Source organism: Cynara cardunculus (genome assembly GCF_001531365.2).
Source record: "Cynara cardunculus var. scolymus isolate 2C chromosome LG 3, CcrdV1, whole genome shotgun sequence".
NCBI classification, from domain to species: Eukaryota; Viridiplantae; Streptophyta; class Magnoliopsida; order Asterales; family Asteraceae; genus Cynara; species Cynara cardunculus.
In genome coordinates this window covers 2,458,616-2,470,428 of record NC_037530.1, presented here as the reverse complement: position 1 = coordinate 2,470,428, position 11,813 = coordinate 2,458,616, and the positions used below count along the sequence as shown (strand labels likewise).

The following is an 11,813-nucleotide window of genomic DNA, read 5'->3' as shown; positions in this document are numbered from 1 at the left end:
ATTTTATAAAGATAATAATTAAGTATTCTGTTAGAACTCAATGATTATCCTAATTATATTTTAGATTTTTTATATTTAAAATGAGATGTTTATCATGTATTTGATTATGTTTATCTGCAGTTAGTTTTACGAATTCACATATGGAGCTTTAATAAGTTGTACTTACGCATAATCTACGTACAATCTTGAGTTTTAAATAATATGTATTAATAAACAGTATTTTACGTATAAAAAATAGTTTTTAAAATACTAATATAGTATAGATTACAGATTATTTGATTAAAAAATATTTATATTTAATATCGATTTCTTTTAAACGGATATGACATTAAATAGTCTGAATTCAAACGTTGGTAGGAAAAGGAAGTAACGAAATTGTAGTTTTCATGATCGAGTAGCGTACGAGATACGAGTCACGAGATCATATCGATTCCCTGAAACGAACGTCGAAGTTCATCAGCAATCTTCCGTAGCCTCGATAAATTCAGGTAATAATACTAAATCGATCATACTAAATGGCGTTTGATCGTCCATACTCGTCTATTTTCACAAAAATACCCACGGTTTTGATCAAAAAATTGTTCAGAAACAATATGTTTGTAGCTACTTGATCACCATCCATCGTTATGTGGAGTTCTTTACGAGGTTTATTCGATATATTTCGCGATTTTGTAATGGAATTTGAAGCGTACTGTTTGATGTCCGGGATAGAAGAATTCTGCTTTTTATGTATGAAATTGAAAGAGTATAATCGTTTACCATTGATGATTAGGGTTTCAAGCTTGTCTCCATATGTAGTTGTATGTTGTTTTAAGACCATGTTTACTTTAATTCGTCGTTTCTATTGGTTACTACTAATAATTTTGTTGATTATGTTATCCTTCTGACCACATGAACGCTTTGTTGCTTAAATTATTGACCTAAGATGTATTCTATGTTGGTAGAGACGGTTGTTTTGATCAATCTTAATAAGTTGGTGGAGTTGGTTTCTTATTCATGGAGTTTTTTCCATTTTTATCTGTGATGCATGATAGTCTGACAGTTGCGATTCGATGGGAAAGAAGAAGACTGTTGGGGGTGGAGAGAAGGGTAAACAAGGAAAGAAAGAGAAGCTGCCGGTTTCAACCTTGCTTGCCAGCATGGACCAGAAACCTGACAAGGCAAAGAAAGAAAGTTCCTCGAGCTCTGGTGGCCGTAAACCCAAGCCCAAAGCTGCTCCAAAGTTGCAATCATATGCAGACATTGATCTTCCTCCTTCAGATGATGACGAAGATGATGTAGAGCATCTGTCCACAGAAGACGAATATCAAAGTGAAGGAGGCAAAAAGTCCACTAGGAGACAGAGGGCAGAAGATACGATGCTTGAGATATCCATCACTGATAAAGAGTTACAAAAACGCAAAAAGAAGGAGATGATTGCCGAGCAAGCATTAGAGCAGGCAAAGCAAGAGGCTTTAAAAGATGACCGTGATGCATTTACAGTGGTGATTGGTGCTCGCGCTGCGGTGCTTGATGGTCAAGAAGAAGCCGATGCAAACGTAAAAGATATAACAGTAGATAATTTCTCAGTCTCGGCCCGGGGGAAAGAGTTGTTGAAGAATGCATCTGTGAAAATCTCTCACGGAAAGAGGTATGGTTTGGTGGGACCAAACGGCAAGGGGAAGTCCACTTTGTTAAAGCTTTTGGCATGGAGGAAGATTCCTGTGCCTAAGAACATAGACGTTTTATTGGTCGAACAGGAAATAGTTGGTGATGACAGGACAGCTATTGAAGCTGTAGTTTCAGCAAATGAGGAGCTTATTAGGCTACGGCAAGAGGTTGCATTATTGATGGAATCTTCTGCGTCGGTGGGGGAGAATGAAAATGAAGCTGAAGATGATGCTGTGGATAATTTGGAGAAACTTGCTGAATTGTATGATAAGTTGCAAATTATGGGTTCAGATTCTGCCGAAGCTCAAGCCGCAAAGATCCTTGCAGGTTTGGGTTTTACTAGAGTTATGCAAGGCCGCACAACCCAATCATTTAGTGGTGGATGGAGGATGAGAATTTCATTGGCTCGAGCACTGTTCATGCAACCTACTCTGTTGTTATTGGATGAACCAACCAATCATCTTGACCTTAGAGCTGTTCTCTGGTTAGAGGAATACTTATGTAGATGGAAGAAAACTCTTGTTGTTGTCTCACATGACAGAGACTTTCTGAATACAGTCTGCAATGAAATAATTCATCTTCATGATTTAAAACTCCACCTGTATCGTGGAAATTTTGATGATTTCGAAAGTGGTTACGAGCAGCGCCGCAAAGAGATGAATAGGAAATTTGAAACTTATGACAAACAGGTGAAAGCTGCAAAGAGGACTGGGAACCAGAAACAACAAGAGAAAGTTAAAGATCGAGCAAAATTTGCAGCAAAAGAAGCCAAGAAGAAGGGGAAGGGTAAAGTCGACGAGGATGAGGAGACTCCAGTAGCCCCACGGAAGTGGAGAGATTATACAGTGCAGTTTCATTTTCCTGAACCCACTGAATTGACACCACCATTGTTGCAGCTTATAGAAGTGAGCTTTAGTTATCCAGGAAGAGAGGACTTCAAGCTATCTAATGTGGATGTTGGGATCGATATGGGTACACGTGTTGCTATCGTGGGGCCGAACGGAGCTGGAAAATCCACATTATTGAACCTTCTTGCTGGAGACTTGAATCCAACAGATGGCGAAGTAAGGAGGAGTCAAAAGTTGAGAATCGGGAGATACTCGCAGCACTTTGTTGATCTATTGACAATGGGTGAAACACCTGTTCAGTATCTTCTTCGTCTTCATCCAGATCAGGAGGGTTTCAGTAAGCAAGAGGCTGTTCGTGCGAAGCTTGGTAAATTTGGTCTCCCCAGCCATAATCACCTGACCCCAATTGCTAAATTATCTGGAGGACAAAAAGCTCGAGTTGTTTTCACCTCAATCTCCATGTCTAATCCCCACATTCTGCTTCTGGATGAGCCCACAAATCATTTGGACATGCAGAGTATTGATGCACTTGCTGATGCACTAGATGAGTTTACCGGTGGGGTTGTCCTTGTCAGTCATGATTCTAGATTGATATCACGTGTTTGTGACGATGAAGAGAAGAGTGAAATTTGGGTCGTTGATAATGGAAGTGTGGAGACATTCCCTGGTACTTTTGAGGAATACAAGGAGGAGCTCCAAAGGGAAATCAGAGCCGAAGTTGACGATTGATGTGGTATGTATCACTTACATTCCCTTGTTGATTTTTGAGCTATCTGTGTGTATGTTCTGCTTAGGAACAGTTCAATATACCATTCATCAACTACCAAACAACCTCCAAGTTACATCATTCTATCTTAATACATTAAGTTAGATCTTAATTTTATTATTATACTATTTATTCTGGACAAAATCAAGCAACAATTGATCTTAATTTATTCCAACAAATTGATGATTAGAGACAATTTAATAGATTCAGAACTTAATGGATAAAAAATCAAAGAGCCCTTAAAAGTCTTATTCGGTAAGAAACATAACAAAGACAGAGAATCTTAATCGGTTAGTGAGGAAGAAGACTTATATCCAGTTAACGTTTACCAACAGTTTATTTTCATGGCCGATACCCAATAAGGTAAGTTAGGACAGACCTATTAATCCCCAAGCGGGGTCCGTGTACCCGCTCAACTTATTTTTGTAAATAGATTTTTTTTGTATGAAAAATGCATCCATTAAACTTTGAAGGGTATTCCGAGATATTAGAAAATACAAGAAATATCAACGAAAAACCGAAAAGTTCCACTAAAAACACATCTGACAACTTTGTGGGTCTTTTTTAAAGAGGCACTCGTTCGGTGAAAACCATGGATCCGCCACTACTTGGCGCTAGAAGCTTAGTCGGTAAATGACCCCCTAGTTGATAAGTGATAACGTCCATTATGTCATGGTTTGTAAGGCCATCTCTAACCAATTTGTTAAAATATGCAATTTGCGAAAGTGTGCCACATGGCTGGATCCAATCTCTTGCTACGTGACACTTGCGAAAGTGTTGTTTCTTAATATAACGATACTAAAAGTTACATTTTGTAAGTTACGAAAGGATCACTTCTGTTCTGATGTAATGTATTTTGGTACATAGAGTCAAAATATGGCCAAGAAATGAGTGTTGATGTGTCAATTAGCTAGTTTGGTCCGTTTCTCTTATAATTAACTACAAGGAACTAAAGTGACATCATTCCAATTTTAAAGGACTGGAATCACGTATTGACGTCACCACCTACGTGACCTCCAGGAAACCATCACCTGTGTCCTGTGGCAGTTGGCATGCGTAAATCACCATCAGTGATTGGTCGAAACAATCATTTTCTCTCTCATTAATTGGTCTTCTGGTCACTTTTTTCTTAATTTACCCAAATACGAACACCTTCTTAACTGACACCTCCCTCACTTGCGAAGTTAGATAAAAGACAAAAAACAAAACAGATTCAACCCAGGTTCACAATTGCGAAGGTCAGGTCCGCAATTGCGACGGTATCACTTGCTAATCTTGGTTGAATTTGATTTTTTTTTTTTTTGTCTTTTAGTTAGGTCTGTAAGTGAAAAATGTATTACTTACGAAGGTAGCGATATTTAAGTAAATTAGGAGGAGAAATGACTAAAAAACCAATTTAGGTGGGAAGAATGGATGTTTTGGGCAATTTCCCCGTCACAAATCACCAAAAGGGTAAATCCGTCATGTCAAATTTCAAAAGTCCACGTCAGCTTAAACACCATTCCGCACGGCACGTGAGACCTCACACCTAAATCCTGTACCGAATTTAACCGTTCAAATACGGTTTCGTACACTTTCTCTCTCTATAACTACTTTCTCTCTCTCACACACACACACACACTCGCATATATTCCAGTTCTAGAGCCTCATCGTGGACCCCACCCCCTGCCCTCCCTCCTCCGTCCATATCTCCTCTCTGTAGCAGCCGCCGGAGCAAATGTAAACCATCACAGTCATGACAGAGAACTTGAAGAACGATTACCAGGTCGGCGAAGAGCTAGGCCGAGGTCAGTTCGGGATCATTTACCGTTGTTTTTCAGTTAACTCCGGTAGATCTTTCGCCTGTAAATCCATCAACAAGCTGCTTCTCTGTGACTCTACCGATCGGGAATGTATTGTAAAAGAACCGAAGATCCTCCAAATCCTCCGTGGAAACGCTAGCATCGTCCAGATTCATCGTCTCTATGAAGACGAGAATTCGCTCCATATGGTTATGGATCTCTGTGACGAACCGAATCTCTTCGATCACATCTCGAAACGCGGAGGTGCGTTTTCGGAATCTGAAGCGGGGTCGATCTTCATCCCGTTGATCCAAGCGGTTAGTCATTGTCATAGACTTGGTATCGCACATCGGGACATCAAACCGGATAATGTGTTGTTTGATTCGACGGGGAAACTGAAGCTGGCGGATTTCGGATCCGCGGAGTGTTTCGGGATGAATGAGAGTGGGATGATGACCGGAGTGGTTGGGACGCCGTATTATGTCGCACCGGAGGTTTTGTTGGGGAGGGAGTATAACGAGAAGGTTGATGTCTGGAGTGCTGGTGTGATTTTATACATATTATTGGCCGGATGTCCTCCGTTCTACGGGGAAACGCCGGTCGAGACGTTTCAGGCAGTTTTGCGAGGGAATCTAAGGTTTCCTCCGAGAATTTTCATGTCCGTTTCACCAGAAGCGAAGGATCTGTTGCGGAAAATGTTATGCAAGGATTCTTCGAAGCGATTATCAGCCGAACAAGTTCTAAGTAAGACATACAAACCTAAATTATTCTATTGAAAAATAATGATCTTCATATAAAGTTGTAAACCCTAGATTTTGCTTCTAATCAGTCGATTTGGGGGGCTATTAGATCTCAATCGTTTGCTTCTCTTACTTCAAAAAGTCAAAATTAAATTCCACAGTAGCCCTAAGTTTTGCAATTAGTAGCTTCTAAAATCCCCATTTAGAGCCATAATTTTCCAAATCGTTTTGCTTCTAAAGTTAATTTTACTGATTTGAACATCGGTGGGTGTGTTCTTAGTGAAAATTGAATGATAGTTTTATTGAATACTCTTGCAGGGCATCCATGGGTTACTAGCAGATGCCAAACTTGATCAATGGCTGGTATTGGCTGAAAAATGATCCTCTATTCTACAAGTTAGGGAAGAAAAAACACTTCGGTTTTCTATTAGCTTGATGACTCAACAGAAAGAAAGCAGAAGTAGGATGGAGAGTTTGAAACTGAAGCAAGTAAGTTTCCAATTTCTCTGTTTTCATCATGAGTTTTGGTAATTTTCTTCTTGTTTTGCAAAAGTTTAGAGAGAGTCGGGGAGAAGTAACCATTTGTAAATATGGTAAGAGAGGAGAAACAGGGGGAGGGGAGGTTATGGGGGGTGGAACAGGGCAATGAGACACTTAAGATTTCCTAGCAATCTTTGGGAGTTGAAAGGAGCTATGATGAGTATGCACTTATTTTTTACAATAAGTAAATGAAATCATCTTTTTATCCGATTGCTAGTATTTAATTACAACTTACAATCACATATGGCAAATTGGGAACCGGACTCGAACTAGTTGGGTCCGATCTAGCCCAAGACCGGTTATGGTTCGACTGTCTGGGGTCGGTTACATTTTTATGGGATCTCAAGGCCTAGTATTAGGGATCGGGTCCTGTTATTTATAGGCCCGATAGTAGGTAAAAGAGTTAAGTTTTTATAAATTATAATACTAGTTTTTCAAGATTTTTATAAGATTTTCAAGTTTTTTTTTTTCAAGATTTTAATTTTTTGTAAGTTTTTTCAAAATTATATCTACTTAAATGTATTATTTAAAGTGTATTTCAATACTAAAAGTCAAAAACCATAATTATAAATATTTAAATGTATTATTATATATATAGATTTTGACTTTTGGTTATCTATTTTGGATAAATTTTGAAAAATCTGTTGCAGATGCTCTAAGAAATGGTAGTCTATATTATTATTATTTAGGTCCTAGAATGATTAACCATTTGACTTTTACATGCTCGTTAAGAAATGCTATTTACGCATGGACGTTCCTGTCTATATTAAAACAACAATAAAATAACGAGTGAATTACTATCTACGTTGATGGTTAATACTGTTCTTTTTCATAACACTCAAGATCCTGAAATTAACATTGTTAGTTAATAATTGTTATGAGAGACAAATTAGTATTTGATAGGGACCAAAAATATAATAAAATATTGTGATTCACATATTTAAAAATATATATATATTGAATTTTTAAAACAGTTAACAATTTTTTTTTTATTATATCAATTTAATTGTTGTAGCTTATTAATATTTATATGATAATTTAATTTAACAAGATCGGACCTAACAAGATAGTTTGCATAAAATACTCATATTTGTCTTATCAGTATATTTTGGAATTGAGAAACTAAAGATCGGACCTAACGAGGATCACACATCCATGCCTTGTGTTGAATTTGTATATCAAGGACAAAGGGACATGATTATATACACTGATAATGATCACAAAGTCTGCTCATTAGTTGAATCACCAAACTTTATCATTTGACTAACGATGATGTATTGATAGATCTCACTGATCGTTTATAATTACAAATAAGATTTATATTTATTGCCAATGTGATAGTCCCAATGGGCCACACACATAAAATGTATATATATCTGAATAAAGAGAATAAATAATTAAAGTATTTAATTATTAATATCTATTTTTTCTCATTAAATAAAATAAGATCATATCTAGCTCACTTGACAAGCTTGGTGTATGAATGACAAGTAGTGACTTGCCATACATCATATATGTAAAAAAAAAAAAAGGACTTACATGCCTTTAAAAGATATAATATCTTCTAAAAGCATGAATCACTCTTTCTAGCAGTGATACTTATAATACTTGTTTATTATAATACTGCCATTACACTTATATAAATAGATACCATTTGTGAGACAATGTATGTATGCCTAAGTGCTAGTAGCAAGAATTATCCATTTGGGATCAACTATATTATCTATATTCCATAAGTTGCTCTTTCTTTCCTCCAAAGAGTTTGGAGATCATATCTAGCATTCGGGAAGGAAGAAGATCTCATCTTTTGGCGCAGGACATCTAATGGATTCAAGGCATTTGCATGGATACCGTGGAGGCAACGAGCCGAGTTCAATGTCTTAGATTCACATGCGACGTCAAAGGGTTGCTACTCGTTCTGGTAAAATTTTGGAACACCCATCTTACTCCATTTCATATAGATTCTTGGAGGAATACCATTATTTTGTTGTTGAGTTTATGGCTCCCATATTCCAACACACCCATACACCCCCATACATGTATATGTACATATCTACATATATGTGTGTGTATATATATATATATATATATTCATATACATATACATATATAGGGTGGAGTTCACGTGAGACCAGACTGTTTTTGCAAGACTTGTGAGACTACTTTTTTTACACTTGAAACTTCATAGCAAAAAATATAGTTCTGTAGGGTGTATGTGCGTGTTGTGGGTTATATGTTGTGTGTGTATGTGATTTGATGTGGATGCGTGTTTTGTATGTGGTCTTCACCAAAAGATGTCAAGTACCTTGATAAAGTAGGATAGGTGCCGGTGTTTTCTCTTTAGATGATGGTGGTCGGAGGGGAAGGGGGACACATGAGATTTGTCGATGGGTGTTTTGTGTGCTACTGCGACAACAAGGGAGAGAGGTTTTGTTGGGGAAAGATAGGTAGGGAAGGGGGTTTTACTGGTGATGTGCACCGTTGTTGGTGGGTAAAAGGTGGGGAAAGGGGTTTCAATCGCAAGTTTCGTTTCTCCTCCTCCTCCCCTCTCTCTCTCTCTCTCTCTCTCTCTCTCTCTCTCCTCTCCTCTCCTCCTCTCTCTCTCTCTCTCTCTCTCTCCTCTCCTCTCCTCTCCTACACATATTTGTTAAAACAAATTATAGACTTGGTCATGTGGTTATGAGTTAACAAAGTCACTATTAATAAAGTATGTAAGAGAGACCATAGTCATTCAAAGATGACAACCATACATGTTGAGTTTAAGGACGCTAATCACAGTCTTTGACATGCCATAGGGACCAAATCTGTAATTTACTGTAGAAATTTTTATTTTTATCATGAACTTCATTTAGTACATTATGGTCACTGTAGTTTTCAATTTGTTTCAATTTTGTTAAAAAAAATGATGTTACATAAGACATTTTGGTCTACTTCCCTTTTTCTTATTTATTTTTAAGAATAATATTAACACCCGGTAATTTTGATAATTCTGAAAATCTAATTTAATTCAAAGGCATTGTTAGTATTTTACAATCTCTCTCTCTCTCTCTCTCTCTCCCCTCCTTTATATTCTCGATAAACATTTAGGGTCGTTTACTAAATACTTACCAATAAAATCTAACGCTATTATTTATTTACTGGGTAAGATTTTAGTGCACCGAAACAACATCGCATGCAACAATTTACCCGGTAAGTGCTTATCGTGGTAAGAGTCGTTACCTTCACTTACCGGGTAAGACTCTTGGTCGTTACTCTATTCATCCAGTGAGGTAATATGACTTGTAAATCACTTACCCAAATAAGCGTTTGATAAACGACCCCTTACTTTTATGGAATATACTTATTTTTTTTTATCTTTGCATTATGAACAATTTTGAATATTTGTCAACACATTGAATAATACCAAGAAAAACTGTTTTATATTTACATTATGAAAGCCACAAACACCTTATCGAGAGTAAGGTGAACATCTTGTGAATACCCATTGGTGGATCCAAATTTTTTGCCAAGTGGGGCACCTTTAAGGTAGATTAAAGACATGCAAAGTCGTCCATTGTGTTTTTAGCTTAATTCTACCGTTTCAAGAGATTTTTTAAGTTTTCTTTATCGATTTTGAGAGGCATTTTCGATATTTTTGGTTGATTTCAAAATAAATTTTTTAATTGGTGGGGGCTCTAACGAGAAATTATTGAGAAAACTAGGGTCAAAAATAAAATAGTTTTTCAGCTAAGAAAATTCCTTATTTAAATTAATGGTATTTTAGATAAACAACCATGATGATAAACCAGAAGACAAAACGCCTCACTTAACGGTATTTTTAATGACATTAGTCAAAAGGACTGAAACAAAACAAATTGTAAACCTCGGTGACCATTAGTTTAATAAGTAAGGTTTAGGGATCAAAAATGAAAATATCACAGGGACCTAAATGTAATTAAATTTAACTATAAATAGATCCCAAATCAGTCTCTTAGAGAGTTACGAACCCCGATTTTGTTTTCGTAACCGAGCCCTAATTATTTTTCGTGATCGAACCCTAATGCTAGCATCGTCCAGATTCATCGTCTCTATGAAGATGAGAATTCGCTCCATATGGTTATGGATCTCTGTGACGAACCGAATCTCTTCGATCGCCTCTCGAAACGCGGAGGTGCGTTTTCGGAATCGGAAGCGGCTTCGATTTTCATCCCGTTGATTCAAGCGGTTAGTCATTGTCATGGACTTGGTATCGCACATCGGGACATCAAACCGGATAATGTGTTGTTTGATTCAACGGGGAAACTGAAGCTGGCGGATTTCGGATCCGCTGAGTGTTTCGGGATGAATGAGAGCGGTATGATGACCGGAGTGGTTGAGACGCCGTATTATGTCGCACCGGAGGTTTTGTTGGGGAGGGAGTACAACGGGAAGGTTGATGTCTGGAGTGCTGGTGTATTTTATACATATTATTGGCCGGATGTCCTCCGTTCTACGGAGAAACGCCGGTCGAGACGTTTCAGGCAGTTTTGCGAGGGAACCTAAGGTTTCCTCCAACAATTTTCATGTCCGTTTCACCAGAAGCGAAGGATCTGTTGCCGAAAATGTTATGCAAGGATTATTCGAGGCGATTATCAGCCGAACAAGTCCCAAGTAATACATACAAACCTAAATTATTCTATTGATAAATAATGATCATTCTCAATTTCTCATGGCTCTTGCCCGGTATGATTCTTGGCTCTCATGTTCATCCGATGAGGCTATTTATCTGGTAAGCACTTACCAAATTCTCTGTTTTCATCATGAGTTTTGGTAATTTTCTTCTTGTTTTGCAACTGTTTAGAGAGAGTCGGGGATAAGTAACCATTTGTAAATATGGTAAGAGAGGAGAAACAGGGGGAGGGGAGGTTATGGGAGGATGGAACAGGGCAATGAGCCACGATGAGTATGCACTTATTTTTTTAAAATTAGTAAATGAAATCATCTCTTTATCCTTTTTTAAAATCTGATTGTTAGTATTTAGTTACAACTTACAACTTACAAGCACAGATGGCAAATTGGGGCCCGGCCTCGGACTAGTTGGGTCGGATGCACCGGGTATGATTCTCAATTAATGTTTCAGATAAGTGTTTAGTAAACGGCTCCATGGCGTTTTTAATAGACCACATGTTATGCTTTAATGATTGCTTGTGTGTATTGTGATTTCTACTTGTCTCTAACCACAATTTTTGAATAAGTTTCAAGTTTATGATAGAGACTATGGGTTTGTTTACTAAATGCTTACCCGATATGCCTAGGATTAAGAAATTTACCTGGTAAAAAGCAACGCAATGATCAAGAATCTTACATGGTAATCAAGGGATAGGGTTGACTCTTAGTGGTAGGTGCTTATTGGTAAAGTCTAACCGGGTAAGCATGAGGTAAATGGCCTCTTACTGTTAAAGTATAGTTACTTTTGCTTTTTATTAGTTCCCAAACTCATTTAAAGTTTGTTTCTTCTGTTTGATGGTTT

At 37.5% G+C, this 11,813-nt stretch overlaps 2 protein-coding genes and 1 pseudogene across 2 annotated transcripts; all 3 read left to right on the top strand.

The window, feature by feature from the left end:
- The first annotated feature begins 1,052 nt into the window (after window positions 1–1,052).
- LOC112510272 (ABC transporter F family member 4-like) lies at window positions 1,053–6,186 on the top strand. The gene is made up of 2 exons (XM_025115631.1): window positions 1,053–3,231; window positions 6,104–6,186. Exon 1 carries the CDS (start codon window positions 1,053–1,055, stop codon window positions 3,225–3,227), a length of 2,175 nt encoding a protein of 724 aa, XP_024971399.1. The 3' UTR covers window positions 3,228–3,231; window positions 6,104–6,186.
- Window positions 5,000–6,138, top strand: LOC112508588 (phosphoenolpyruvate carboxylase kinase 2-like). The gene is made up of 2 exons (XM_025113257.1): window positions 5,000–5,789; window positions 6,101–6,138. The coding sequence occupies exons 1-2, from the start codon at window positions 5,000–5,002 to the stop codon at window positions 6,136–6,138; spliced, it is 828 nt and encodes a 275-aa protein (XP_024969025.1).
- Window positions 6,187–10,325: 4,139 nt separating the features above from the next.
- On the top strand, window positions 10,326–11,079 carry LOC112510133 (annotated as a pseudogene).
- Window positions 11,080–11,813: the final 734 nt, after the last annotated feature.

What these genes read in the sequence shown, in the direction of transcription:
- LOC112508588 (XM_025113257.1), top strand. Translation starts at nt 5,000, where the DNA reads ATGACAGAGAACTTGAAGAACGATTACCAGGTCGGCGAAGAGCTAGGC. An exon ending in ATCAGCCGAACAAGTTCTAA is followed by an intron (nt 5,790 to 6,100) that starts GTAAGACATACA and finishes TGAATACTCTTG; the next exon opens with CAGGGCATCCATGGGTTACT.
- LOC112510272 (XM_025115631.1), top strand. Translation starts at nt 1,053, where the DNA reads ATGGGAAAGAAGAAGACTGTTGGGGGTGGAGAGAAGGGTAAACAAGGA.